The sequence below is a fragment of the Eupeodes corollae genome, chromosome 1 (genome assembly GCF_945859685.1).
Source record: "Eupeodes corollae chromosome 1, idEupCoro1.1, whole genome shotgun sequence".
Taxonomy (NCBI): domain Eukaryota; kingdom Metazoa; phylum Arthropoda; class Insecta; order Diptera; family Syrphidae; genus Eupeodes; species Eupeodes corollae.
The window spans coordinates 263,473,367-263,487,166 of NC_079147.1; the positions used below are offsets into that span (position 1 = coordinate 263,473,367).

Sequence of the window (13,800 nt, forward strand, 5' to 3'; positions counted from 1 at the left end):
CGCACAGACATCTTTCCAAAAATCTTTTATTTCGACTCTAGGGACCTTGAAACGTCGAGAAATGTCAAAATTTTCATTCTGACAAATCGGACCCATTACAATAACTTCCTATGGGAAGTTAATAAAGGCATTTTTGAGAAATCAAATGGTATTTAAATTAAAAACAAACTTTTTTTGAAGGTAAATTTTAATTCTTAAAATACAGGTAAAAGTTTTAATCAGACTTTTCATGCGAGTTCATGCGAACCAGTCGAGCAATTTATTTATTTTCTGTTTGTTAATGTTATTTGTGTTTAGTTGTGCTCTTTGTGTTTTTTTGGATTTAATTTTTTGTTTTGAATTTAAAAAGATATGTTTTCAAGATGTTCAAAAAAAAAGATAAAAGGTTTGTTCATATACTAAAATTGTATAATGATTATAATAACTATTTCTTGTAGAACTCGTACTTTGCAATCCTTTAGTCATTTCATTTGACCAAAACAGGCCCAATCTTTGCGTTTTCGATGCAAAAAACCAAAATTAATTTAAGAAATATAACATTGACATATTGAATTATATGATATGAAAGCTTAAATAATTCTATTTCTATTTTTTTTTTTCATTGAAATAATGTAATCTACAAATATATAGAATAATAGGAAAAATTTCATTTTTGAAATCTACTTCCATTTTTTCTCAATCTACTTCGCTTTTTTCCTAAAATCTACTTCCACTCTTTTCTAACTAACTAAATTAGTGTTGCTGTACAGCCCGTACAGTTTGTCGTTGTATCTTCTGCTGCATTCTCCATCTATGCATACGGGACCAAAAATCACTCGAAGAATTTTTCTCTCGAAGCATCCTAAGAAGCTCTCATCCTTCTTTGGTCCAAGCCTCAGTGCCATAAATGAGAACCGAGATAATGAGTGTCTTATAGATGGTGATTTAAGATGATCAAAAGAGAACTTTACTACTCAATTGCCTTCTAAGTCCAAAGAAGCAGCAATTTGCAAGAGTTATTCTTCGTTTGATATCAGAGCTGGTGTCGTTGTCTGTGCCTAGGCAGACAAAGTCCTTAACTACCTCGAAGTTATAGCTGTCCATAGTGACGTTTTATCCAAGACGTCATATGTATAGCATACTTGGTCTTCCCTCATTGACCAATACACCCATTTTCTTCGCTTCCGTCGCAATGCTCAAAAACGCTCCATTGACATCAAGCTTTGATCTTCCCATTATGTCAATATCATCTGCGTATACGAATAATTGGTTGGACCTTTAGAAGATTGTGCCTCTAGTGCTGACGGTTGAGTTTTGCACAATTCTTTCCAGAACGATATTGAAGAAGTTGGTCTGCAAAAACGGATAAGTTTTACAGGGATCTTTTATCATAATGATCAAAATATAGTAAAAGTGTTCGGGGTCCTCGCTCTTAAGAGTATAGTCTAAGATTTTAATTTATTGTATACATTAGCTGCTTCCACTCTGCTCCAAATTTCGTTTCTACAGAAATCAGAAGAAAAAGTATAAAATCTGACTGCTTACTTTTGTTTTGTTTAAATATATCAACCTTTACTTAACTTAATTGCTCTTCAGCCCTTTGAATGTATGCTTTTTATGAGAACAAGTTAATTGAATTGATTTTTTTTTCCTTTCTTTTTACGCACATGATGTACCTTTGGATTAAATTTTAAGATTCAAAGCCTATATATCAAGAATTTATATACAAATTTTGCAATTTTTCACATGCTGAATCTTAGAAATGACTATTTATTTAAATTGGTCAACAATTCGTCTAAATTTTTTCCTTAAAGGTTCTTTGTTCCCCAAATATGAACTTCCAAACTTCGATAAAGGCCATATTGCTGAATCCGCATGTGGCAAATATATAATCATTTATTCTGCCTTTTTTTAACCATCTTGGCTTAGATATAAAGTTGTACAATACGTGAAACTCGTAATAATTTCCTATAAAAATGCATGTGGTCAAAGTTTACCTGCTTCACCACTTTCAGGATGGCATTCACATTGAGAACTATGCTTTTTGCAAACATCCGTTTGGCAAATATTACGTCATGTCTTGGGTCTTCAAATGAATCAGTAACGTATTTATTAACGTTGTTTTTTAGCAAAAGCTGAACTTTTGAATTAACAATTAAATGTTCAAGTTGCCAAGTTCAAATATAAAGAACTCTTCATTTCATTGTTTTAAATAAGTTTTTTTACTCGTAAAATTTATGAAAAATGACGTAAATTTCAAATTTAAAGTTTATTTTTCCAAATCTATTAATTTAAAACAAAACATATGTTCTTGACAGCTTGTTAAACAAACAAAATCTATTCATACATTTTTATTTAAATGCTAGTTTACATTTAGGATTTTGTTAAAATTTAGTCGTTTTTTCATTTCAATTTTTTGTTTGAAATATGTAACAAAATGTTTCGAATTCAATTTACAGAAGTTTTTACTTATGTATAGAAAAAACATATTATTTCATGCAGAGTAAAATCCATCAAAACAAAAAGTTCACAACTAATTAAACATTAAATTATTCACAACAATTAACCTTTAACATTTCTAATTTTATAAATTCATCCTGTACAATACCTATGTACGTAAAAAAGGTAAAATAACAAAAATAAAACCAATTCAAAATTATTGGTATGGATGTTTTAAATACAAAAAAAATAGATGGATAGTAATTTAATCCATGAGAAATATTGTTTTTTTTTTGTGATTTATTTATGCAAAGAATTTAAACAAAAAAAACATGGTAAACCAAAAAATTGAAGCACATTGAACTGGACAAAATATCACACAAACTTTACACAAAATAACAATAACAACAACAATAACAACTATTAATCCTTTGTATATACAATAATTATAATAACATAAACCCAGAAACTAAATATTGCGTGTTGATAATCCAGTCCAGTCAACTAAGTAAAAATACTGATTCTAACTAAATTGGCATTTTTTTTAATACCCAATATGTTTGTATTGTATTTTTATACACAATGCACACAATATAACGTCATCGAAAATCCTCTTTTAATTAAAGGTTTATACTCGAAATAAATATTTTTAAATTTTTATATTTTTAAATACCTTTAATATTTAATGCTTTACTTGGTAAATTGATTTTAATTCCAAATGCGATAACCGCTTTAAAGAAATGATCATACCTATGCACTTGGTGTTACATGAATAGGGACAAACCTTTTTATTTTTTTATTTCAAAATATTTTTGAAACCCTTAGGTTTTTCGGAAATGTAGAATGAATGAGGTATTTATTAAATCTATATTGGAAATAACTTAGATTAAGTTTATAAATATAATATTTATGGCGGTTTTTCTGAAAAGGGTCATAAAATGTATGTACCTGTTTTTTGTGTCTCATGAATATGAACAAGACCTAAATTGACCTATAAGCGTGTTTTGAATTAGACTAAAGGATACGCTAATTTTTTAGGAGCTTAATACGAGTAATAATTTCATAAAATCAAGTAGTATGGAATGGATAGAGTTAAGGGTCTCGCCAAGAAGGAAATAAGCTCGGTGAAATCATCCGTTTTATATCGAGCAAAATTAGAAGAAGTTAAAATGTTGTATACTTAAAATGTTGTATAGAAAGGTATGGAAAAAATCAAAAAGGACGAGGTCAAGAAGAGTCACATAATTTTAGGAAAGGAAAGGAAAGGAAAGGAAAGGAAAGGAAAGGAAAGGAAAGGAAAGGAAAGGAAAGGAAAGGAAAGGAAAGGAAAGGAAAGGAAAGGAAAGGAAAGGAAAGGAAAGGAAAGGAAAGGAAAGGAAAGGAAAGGAAAAGGAAAGGAAAGGAAAGGAAAGGAAAGGAAAGGAAAGGAGCGATGCGATTCTAGGCCTTGCATCAGTAGAATGAAGGCCGAAGCTGGGGTAAATTTTGGCGCCCGTGAAGGCTATTTTGTCATTTTGTTTTGATGACATCTGTCAAATCTTTTGTTTATTATTCAGATTTGCATGCCAAATAATCATGGCTAGTTAGAACTGGTTTTGACCGAGGAGGAGGTGTTATTATTGCAGTAAGAAATACTATTGTTTGTAGTCAAGTTGAACTAATTTCCGATAACAATCCATCAGATTTCGATGTTTATCAGTTGATTAATTTAAATAGAAACTTAAACCAGTTCCCGTGGTATGATGGTTACAAGTTAATAACTTCCATAATGATCTAAATCGTATATAACACGTTATTAACACGTTCATTACACGTCGGGAATTTGGCAGTTGACGATCTAAGATTATTAATTCAATCTTCCGTGTCGTCGCTTCTTGATGATAAACTGAAAAACATGTCAACGAAGGCGGACATGGAGGGTATTAGCACTGAATTGTATCAGCTTCAACAAAGTAACAAATCGCTGCAAAACAGCTGGAAAACTGAGGACACGATATTCGACCTTGGATCAGCAGGTGGAGATGCTCGAAAAAAAAAGTCCAAGGAGCAGAATGTAATTGTTCACTTGCCAAAACAAAATGGTGTTAGCGCCATTGAAAAAACGAAATCTCTTTGTCTTGAAATGTTACGGGCTGATAAAGTTGACAAAATCCGAAGTGTACGCGAGCACCACTCGAATGGAAATGTTGCAAATATTATTGACGAGTTGCAAGACAGAAATGATACAATTAAATTGTAAAGGACTGGGCAAATTCTGTCGGCACTGGTATTTTTATGCACAAGGACTTTCTCAATGGCAGCAAGAGAACGTCGGAAAAGAATAATCAACCTGAGAAACAACATAACAGTTAAAAACAAGGATTTAAAACCACTTATTAAAATTAAATGAAATCACATTTTACTTTGATAAAAGCAACAATCTTGCGAATGATAGTTCTGATGGATTGACGGTCCTTCAACAACTGATCGGGGATGGTACAGAGGTTCTTGCTTTCACCGCAGCTAATACTTATGCGGGAAACATAATGGAGTCGAATAGTAGCCGTTCTTTTAATAACCCTAGTAGCTCAAATTGTAATTTTTATTAAAAATGCCGTAATAAATGTTATCGTAAGCTATCAACAAGAAAAGAGATTACTTGACCTATGTGACACCTTTGGACTGCAAAGTGGAATCCTAATTACCTAGCTTCCTATCAGAGTAGCCTCAATTCTTTATTGATGAATGTGGATTCCGAAATAGCATCGATCACGAATTCCATAAGATTTGCATATCCAGCCTTTAGAACCAACCATAGGAAGACATTGCCAATAAAACCTGGGTTTAATAGTCAGTGTACGTGTGCTAGACAGAGATCTTTTACGTGGCTGCAGACCCTTCGAGTTTACAATAATGAATACAGCAAAGATAAATACTTAGAAGCCAATAAGATATACAAAGACCTTTGTAAACAAAAACGAAACCAATATTTTATAGAAGAGTCTAGGAGGTTGTCACACTGTAAGAATGCTACAGATTTTTGGAGTCTTTGGAGTCTGGTAAAGCTCTTGAATGGAAATAAGTTTAAGATTCACCGAAATCTAACATCGACTGCGCTCTGTCAACATTTCAAAGAACTCTTAAATCCCCCGTCAAGCTTCGTAAATATAGCGTATGCTGAGCCTAAATTCGACAATATTCTCCAACCAATAACAACCAATTCTGCGCCAATAACACAAGAGGAGATAAGACGCACTTGAAAAACCTTAAAAAGCGGCAGGCACCGACAGAATACCGACTGATTTTTATAAATACGGAACATCGAAACTTATTGAAAAACTTTACATTTCATTCAACCAAATTGTGGAACATGGCCTTAATTTTTCCGATTCACAAAAAAGGAAGTACACAAAAAAAAGAGAACTACCGTGGGATAAGCTTTCTTAATGCATCATATAAAATATTTTCGTCAATTTTGCATCAACGACTCAATGAGTGGATAAACTAGAACGGGTTATTAAAAGAATTTCAAGCTGGTTTTAGGCCTGGTTACTCTACGATCCATTGAATCTTTGTGCTAAAAAGTATCGTCGAAACTTTACTTCAAAACGGGAATGAATTGTACAGCCTTTTCGTAGATTTTAAAGCAGCTTTTGACGCTGTGGATAGGCGAGCGCTTATCTACAAACTCTATGAACTGGGGATGTCTTCAAAGTTTGGAAAAGTCTTACAAAATCTGTATAACGAAACAAAGGCAGCTGTTTGGAATGGAGAGGAATTTTCGGAATGGATTCAAACGGAATCAGGTGTTCGACAGCGCTGTACGCGGAGCCCTCTTCTATTCGCACTTTTTATGGAAGATTTAACAGATTATTTTTCTGGAGGAGTTGTGTTTGCGGGGACCACTATAAAAGCTCTTTTCTACGCTGACGACATAGCACTTCTATCAGCAGCACCGCAAACGCTTGAGTTGATGATCAACCAACTATATAGGTACTGTACTACGTGGAAGTTCCAAGTGAACCTTAACAAATCGAAAATACTGGTCTTCAGAAATGGAGGTGGAAGAAATAGTCAGAATGAAATATGGTTCTTTATTTCAATACCTATTGAGGTCGTAAATGAGTTTTAAATAAAAAAACATCTTAATGAAAAACTCTCTAAGGCCAAGAGTGCGATTGGGGCTACATGGAAAAATGTTTTGCCAACAAAAGTATTGCGCATAGCTGTAAGTTTCGTGTATTTGAAGCAGTGTCGGAATCAGTACTATTTTATGCATCGCAAGTATGGGGTTACAAACAATAAGATTGCGTAGAAAAGTTTGCTGAGATTTTGTATCAAAAGGATATTTCACCTGCGTAGTTGCATTAGAAACTGGTATCTCACAACTATTTATTCAGATGCTGAAAAGTCAGGTAGACCATGTTATAAAAGTTCTACATATGAATAATGATAGACTTCCAAAGAAAGCAGCTTTGCACGTAATCAACCGAAGTCTCAGTTGGTATGAGGAATGGAAGGAGCTCGCGCAATGGTGTGGTATCAAACTGAACCTGCATGTTGGACATCGCAATGAATCGAGGGGTAAACTTTACTAGCTTATTGCCTTCGTCGACGAGAAGCTTAGGGAGAAGTACATTGAAGATGCAGTCAGCTCTAACCACAGAGTAATCTACACTCAACTTTGTCATAATCTAGTTCCATAAAACTACTTTAGAGATGAGAATTGTGTGGAAGAAATTTCAACGATGTTAAGCCTACGTGCTGAACTTCTTCAACTGAATTATATGCCACACAGAGAGGATCTAGGGAAATGTCCGGTTTTAATAAGCACAAGCTTATAGAAACAGAATTCTCAATGAAATCTTTTGAACAAATTTATATTAATACAATTTTTGATAATTAAAAAGCTAAGACACAGTGTGATTATGTTATAGTAATTCAATTAAAATGTTAATCTGGCAGACGGCATTGCCATGCTATACTTGATTATTTAATCTTTATACTGTACGTTATTTTAATTTTAAAATAAAATCACTTTACTTTAAAATAAAATCACTTTACTTTATAACTTAATTTTTGTGGATAAGGAGTTCGAAGCTTATATCGATAAGACTGATTTTCCTGCTATAAAAAAATCAATTCACCATATATGCCTTACTGTAGAGTGTACATTTTAACTAATATAAAAGATACAAGTGATGTACCAGCATTTTATTTTAATTATAAACATGCAAACTTTGTTTCAATCAATAACTTTTTGTTGTCAATTAATAGGGATAATTCCTTAATTAATTTGAGCATCATGCTTTTAAAAAATGTGCAATGTAAAAATATAGGTAAACCCAATTCAAACCCACCCTGGTTTAAGTAAGTATAGACTTAACTGTGTCTGATGTTTTTCAAGTTCTAGCTAGTCTTGATGCAAATAAAAGTGCTGGGCCAGATATCATAGCCCTTGTTGCACTAAGAAAACTGCGCTGATTCTTTGGCATTACAGCTCAGCTTGATTTTCAATCAGTCTTTAAAAAGTGGCCAGTTTTTCCACTGTTGGAAGATCTCCTATGTAACTCCAATATTTAAGTCTGGCTCGACGCAAAATGTGAGAAATTATCTACAAATTATCAGTGATTCCAAAAATTTTCGAAATGCTTGTCTGTAAAAAATCAAATTTTTCTGTTAAGGATTTTATATCTGAATACTAACATGGTTTTGTTTCTGGAAGATCTACTGCTACAAACCTTTTATTGCTAAGCGATTCTGTATTTGCGAGTTCGAAAATGGTTTACAGACTGATACCATCTTTATAGATTTTGCAAAAGCTACTGATAGAGTAAATCATAGTATACTAATTTGTAAGCTTTCAAAACTTGGTTTTCATTCTAATTTCATAAAATTGTTTTCTTCCTATTTAAAAACCGGGTTCAATTTGTAAAATTGGGAAAGTTTATTGATGTAACTTCAGGTGTTCCGCAAGGAAGTCAAATTGGCCCCTTGATATTTATTCTTTTTATAAATGACATTCCGGTAATGATGTCAAGATTTTCCGGCTCATAAAATCTTTTACAGACTGTCTGTTTCTCCAAGAAGATATCCAAAAACTGGCTTAATGGTATCAATCTTACTAGATGTTCCTGAATGTTGCCAAATGTCAGAACCTTACATGCCATAGAAAAAAAACACCTATCATATTTGATTATACTATCAACAATAAGATTTTATATAGGGTTGCGACAAAAAGGATTTGGGAGTTATATTGGATGAAAACCTTTCGTTTAGTAAGCACATTGACTGGGAATAGTCAATAAAGGTAATGGGACGCTAGGGTTAATCAGAAGAAAGAAAGCATTATATATTGCCCTTGTTGGATCGGTACTGGAATATTGCAGCATAGTTTGGAACCCCTATTATATCACTCATTCTTCTAGAATAGAAAAATTTCAGAAAAGAAAAATTTCAAAAAAGTTTTACTAAATGTGCTTTCTATAAATTAAATTGGAATATGAAAGTACCGTATTATCCTTCTAGATGACTGCTTATTGACATTCAAAAGTTTGAAGTAAGGAAAAAATGTTTGTCAGTAATGTTTGTAAAAGATTTAATGAGTAATCGTATCAAATGTTCTTTTTTGTAAGAACGAATACTTTTTTACTTTTCATCAAGGACTCTAATCCGCTCTGATTTTCATTTGCGAAAGACTTTCCATAGAATAAATTATAGCGAAACGAACCGTTTGCACATTGCACAAGAGAAACGTATTCTGTTGTTGAGCTTATAGATATTTTTTCTAATATTTCAAGAGATGTTTTTAAAAAAGCTAAAAACTCAAGATCGGACGAGAACATCGCTGTGGTCTGTGAAAGTGTACAGCAGATCCCGAGGCATTCAAATCGTTTAGAAGAGGATCCCAATTTTGGCCGAAAAATCATGCTTAGTGACGAGACACATTTTGGATGAATGGCTGTGTTAATTATTTAACACTTTTAAATTAACATTCATTTTGCAATAAATCACATCAAGTGGAATCAAGTTGGGCATATCGTCGTCTTTTCGGATAAAACAAAATTAATTTGGATGGGCTTGAGCGATATAGCTGCTATTTCCATGATTTAAGAAAGGAAGACTTTGATCTGGAACTTGCTTTTCCCCAGTTTTCTACTTTAGTTGGTACACTTCGATGGACTTACCAACAAGATAAAAATGCATCAATACATACCGCACGGAGCACAAAAGCCTGAATTCAGGGAAAAATGTGAACCTATTTCCATGGCTCCCATATTCCCTTGACCTGATCATAATAGAACACGTTTGGGGACGGCTTAAAAGAAAAGTCTACGAAGGAGAACGGAACTACCAAAGAAATTATTGAAGCCACAAACAGTCATGGGACCAAATTTCGCTCAATTATCTGACAGCACTCTATGAATCCATACACCACAGGTTACTTTAATTTATTCAGAAATTAGGAGCCAGCACACATTATTAAAAATTATTTGAATTCATTCAATAAAACCAGTATTTACCTAAACCATAAGATTTGTTGTTATTATCTTTACCTTTAAGTGTCTTACTGGTAAATTAAAATCATGTCCCTATTCATGTGAAGCAAAACAATGGTACTTTTCATGACCATCTTCAAACATTTCGTCTGCAATATAAATTCATTAATTCCACATTTAGGTTTTTCCAAAAAAAAAAGGGTTTCAAAAATATCGTCAAATAAAAAACCAAAAATTGATTGTCCCTACTCATGTGACACGAAATGTACGTACCAAAATGTTCAATATTAATCGAACATTTTGATTACTAGCTGACTTAAAAGACGTTCCTCCGCAAATACACCAATTAAACAAACAAAAATGTAGAAAAAAATCAAACAGTCAAAAAAGTATGTATACGCCCAGTGTGCCATTTTTGAATTTCTGTGCTTGTTCGTCCATGGCAACCCTAATTTATATCAAAATTGATTGAAGTCACTACTTCTTGACCATTTAAAGATATATACCTAAAAGTTGTTCCTCTATTGTTGTTCTTATAACTTATTTGAACTCATTTAAAAAAATCAAAAAAAGAATTAAATGTTTGATTATACGTATGTTATTTTCGGGATCACGTTTTCTATTGCATTAGTATTCAAAGACATGCTTTTTTCTCAAAAGCCACCAAACACCCTTATAAACCCCTGCCTGATTGGAATTAATACAAAAGAAAAAAGAAATACGACAAAAACAATTACATACCATGAGTTTTCTTTTTCCGCAGGATTTAAAACTTTATTTCAACTCGATTTTTTTTGTATTTTTGTATTTTTATTTTCATCTTTGCCGCACTCATTTTTGGCAATGGCCCCAATTTAGGGGATAAGACCTTTTTTTTTCTTCTATGAATGGCATTCGCTTTCTTTTAGAATCAATTCAATTTTCCATATACCGTACCGGGTTCGGTTTTCAGTTAGGTTCGGATTGGAACGGATGGCTATGACTGTGATGCCGGTGCTGTTGTTGGTGCCGCATCCATAAATGGAAATCGGTTCAAATGAATTTTTATTTCATTGTTGCGTTGCGTATAGAAAAGTTTTGTGTAGCTCCATTTCCATTGCCCGCTGCCGATGCTAACGCCTTCACCGTCACCGTCGTCGTCGCCATCGTACCGCTCTACCATCACACCACTCAAAACATTGTTAGAGCAACAGAAGCAGCAGCTTGGCTGGGGGCTGTACACAATAACTTGACCCTATTTTCTTTTTTATTCATGTTCCAGTTGTATTGAAAGTGTCATAAAGGAACAAGGGAGGCTAAATAAAAATCCATTTAATCTTCCCCGACGATACTCTTTTTTATTATTTTTCTGTTTCTTTCTTTTTTTTTCTATATTGGTACAATTCACATTAATTTTGTCGATTTTCCGGAAAACGTGCAGCGGTGACGGAAAAGCGCCGAACCAAATGCAAGACTTTGCCGTTGTAGATATTTTGTTAGAGTTGTTGTTGTTGTTTTCCATTTTGTCATACAATTTCCTTGTTTTATTTTTTCTTCTACTTTTTAGTACTCTTAAAATCGAAATTGTGAAATGAAAAGCGTCCAACTGAACGAAGGATAAACATGAAAAACCCATATATAGATAGAATAAGAGCGATAGAGAAAGAGAAAAAGAAGAAAAAAGTTTGCAATTGATTAGTCTGGTGACCTTTTTCCGAAACAGGACGCAGGACGTTAAGGACGACTAGAACAAAAAAGAAAATATAATTCCATGATTATGAAAACTTTATCCTCCTCGATGAGCAAAAGAGCTACCAAGTTGGAAGAACATAGCGCTTATACCTTAAACGCTAATTTTATGTGTGAACGAATAAGACATTGAGCACTTGTGTTGGGGCGTGTGAACTTGCTCTTTATGGCCAAAATATGTCTATATTCTAACTATTAAGTCTTAACCATATTAACACACCATAAGGTTTTTATTTTGAATTATAAACGATTTAATTTTTTAATTTAAATAGGAAAATGTTAAAAGAATTATAAAGGGTCTTACAAGAGAAAAGGTTTTATTTTGAATAGCTTAATATTAGGGCAGCTTTCACTCTTAAGTTTGGATCCCATTGATTTGTAGCTGGAGAGAAGATGGGTTATCCGCTAAAATAACCAAGTCATCCGCGTAAAGAAGTACTTTTATACGAATAACATAACAAAAATTCCATCGAGTAAATTATTTGAATTATCATCAATGTAAAGAGCAAACAAGATTCGGCTAAGGATACATCCTTGGGGAACACCTGCAGTTATTTGACAGCAATTTGAAAAACCGGCCCATCCCAAACTGTAGCATTACTTTGCATAAAAAATGTTTGTAGGTATTTATACATTTTCTAGATATACCAAGTGAGGCCATTTTGTAAATGAGATCTTGTCGATTGACGGTAATTAATGCAGCTTTTAAGTCGATATAGCAAACATACATATTCTTTTTCTTTTAAAGCAAAAATATGGTTAACCGTTGAAAAGCTTTCACAAAAACCAGCTTGAAACATACTTAAGCGATTGTTTGATTCTTCCCAACTGATAAGTCTTATGTATAGGATTCTAGCAAATACTTTTTTAATGGAATTTAATATTGAAATACCTCTGTAATTCTCAGGTAAACAAGCATCACCTTTCTTAAATATTGAAAATATAACAGCTTAACAGCGAGGAAACGCAAGCGGAATCGTACAAGTTATATGAAAAAAAAATGAGATATTGCTCGTAGATGAGTTTTTTTAAAAATTCAACGGGAATGCCATCAATTCCTGGGGACTTATTGTTTTCATATTTAAACTAGCAAGTTCCAGTTCATGAAAGACTATTACAGAATTAAGCAAATCATTAGATGTGTCTTGGCAAGCATAATAGAACGAGTGCAAGTCATTTTAACATGTCAACAAGGATCGGGAATGTGATTCCAGAACTTCAGCTTGTAATACACTTGAAGACATACAATTGTTTCCACCCAATTCCCGTACTATACCAAACATGTTTTGAATTCTTACACCTTTCTTAGCTGAACGCTAAATTTAGTAAGTAATTTAACTTTTTAGCCTCGCAGTCCTGTTTGTATATTTCGTAAGCTTCCAAATATGCAGATTTAAAGTGGTCTAAATTAAATCTTCTAAATAACTTAAGGAAAGCAATAGATTTTTTTCTGAGCCTCGTACATTCGGAATCAAACCATTTATTTTTGGGAAGCAGGGGTGGAATCGGCTAAGGTGATTGTTGACTATCAATTTTTTGATAGTCAAATTGACTTCATTTTCCTTCCGTCTGTGTAAGATGATTCAACTCAATTTAATTCGATTGAACAATTTCAGATTCAAATTTTCAAAATTCGTTGTTGCCTTGGTGAAATTTTAAATTGATTTTTATAAAATATCTAAATAAAAGTTTCAAATTGGCTGATTTTGAATAAAATTCTTACTTTTCTTGCTTTTTTTCGAATGTCGTAAGCTTTGTCGGTCACAGGAATGTGTTTTTTAAAAGAAACAAAGTGAACTAAGAAAATTTTCCAGTCGTTTGTGTAGACGTCTGGTAGCTCTATTCGGAATAAACAAATTTGTTTGAAAACGACTATCACATTCTTTTTTGATAGCTTTTTAGGTATCAATTTGACTATCACCTTATGTAGATCAAATTCGATCATTTTGATTGTCATTTTTCAACAATCACCTTAGCCGATTCCTGACCAGATGATCTAACAATTTCGCTCATTTATTCTCCTAATTGGTCAATTGTAAAGGGGCTTGGGGGTGTGAACAAGCGTGAAGTTTTAATCAGTCTCGGAATCTCTCTCCGTCCTGAGGTATCCATTTAAGTCTTGGAGTTTTTTCTAAGCTTAGACGATATGTCTCATGCAAGAAGTTTGCATTCGCCA

The 13,800-nt window shown here is 33.1% G+C and overlaps 1 protein-coding gene across 1 annotated transcript in view; it reads left to right on the top strand.

Moving 5' to 3' along the window:
* LOC129950290 (uncharacterized) overlaps positions 1 to 4,657 on the top strand; it is a 45,845-nt gene extending 41,188 nt beyond the window's left edge. Inside the window, exon 2 of the mRNA XM_056062187.1 lies at positions 4,248 to 4,657. Coding sequence (XP_055918162.1) covers positions 4,248 to 4,657 — 410 coding nt within the window. The remainder of the gene's footprint in view (positions 1 to 4,247) is intronic.
* Positions 4,658 to 13,800: the final 9,143 nt, after the last annotated feature.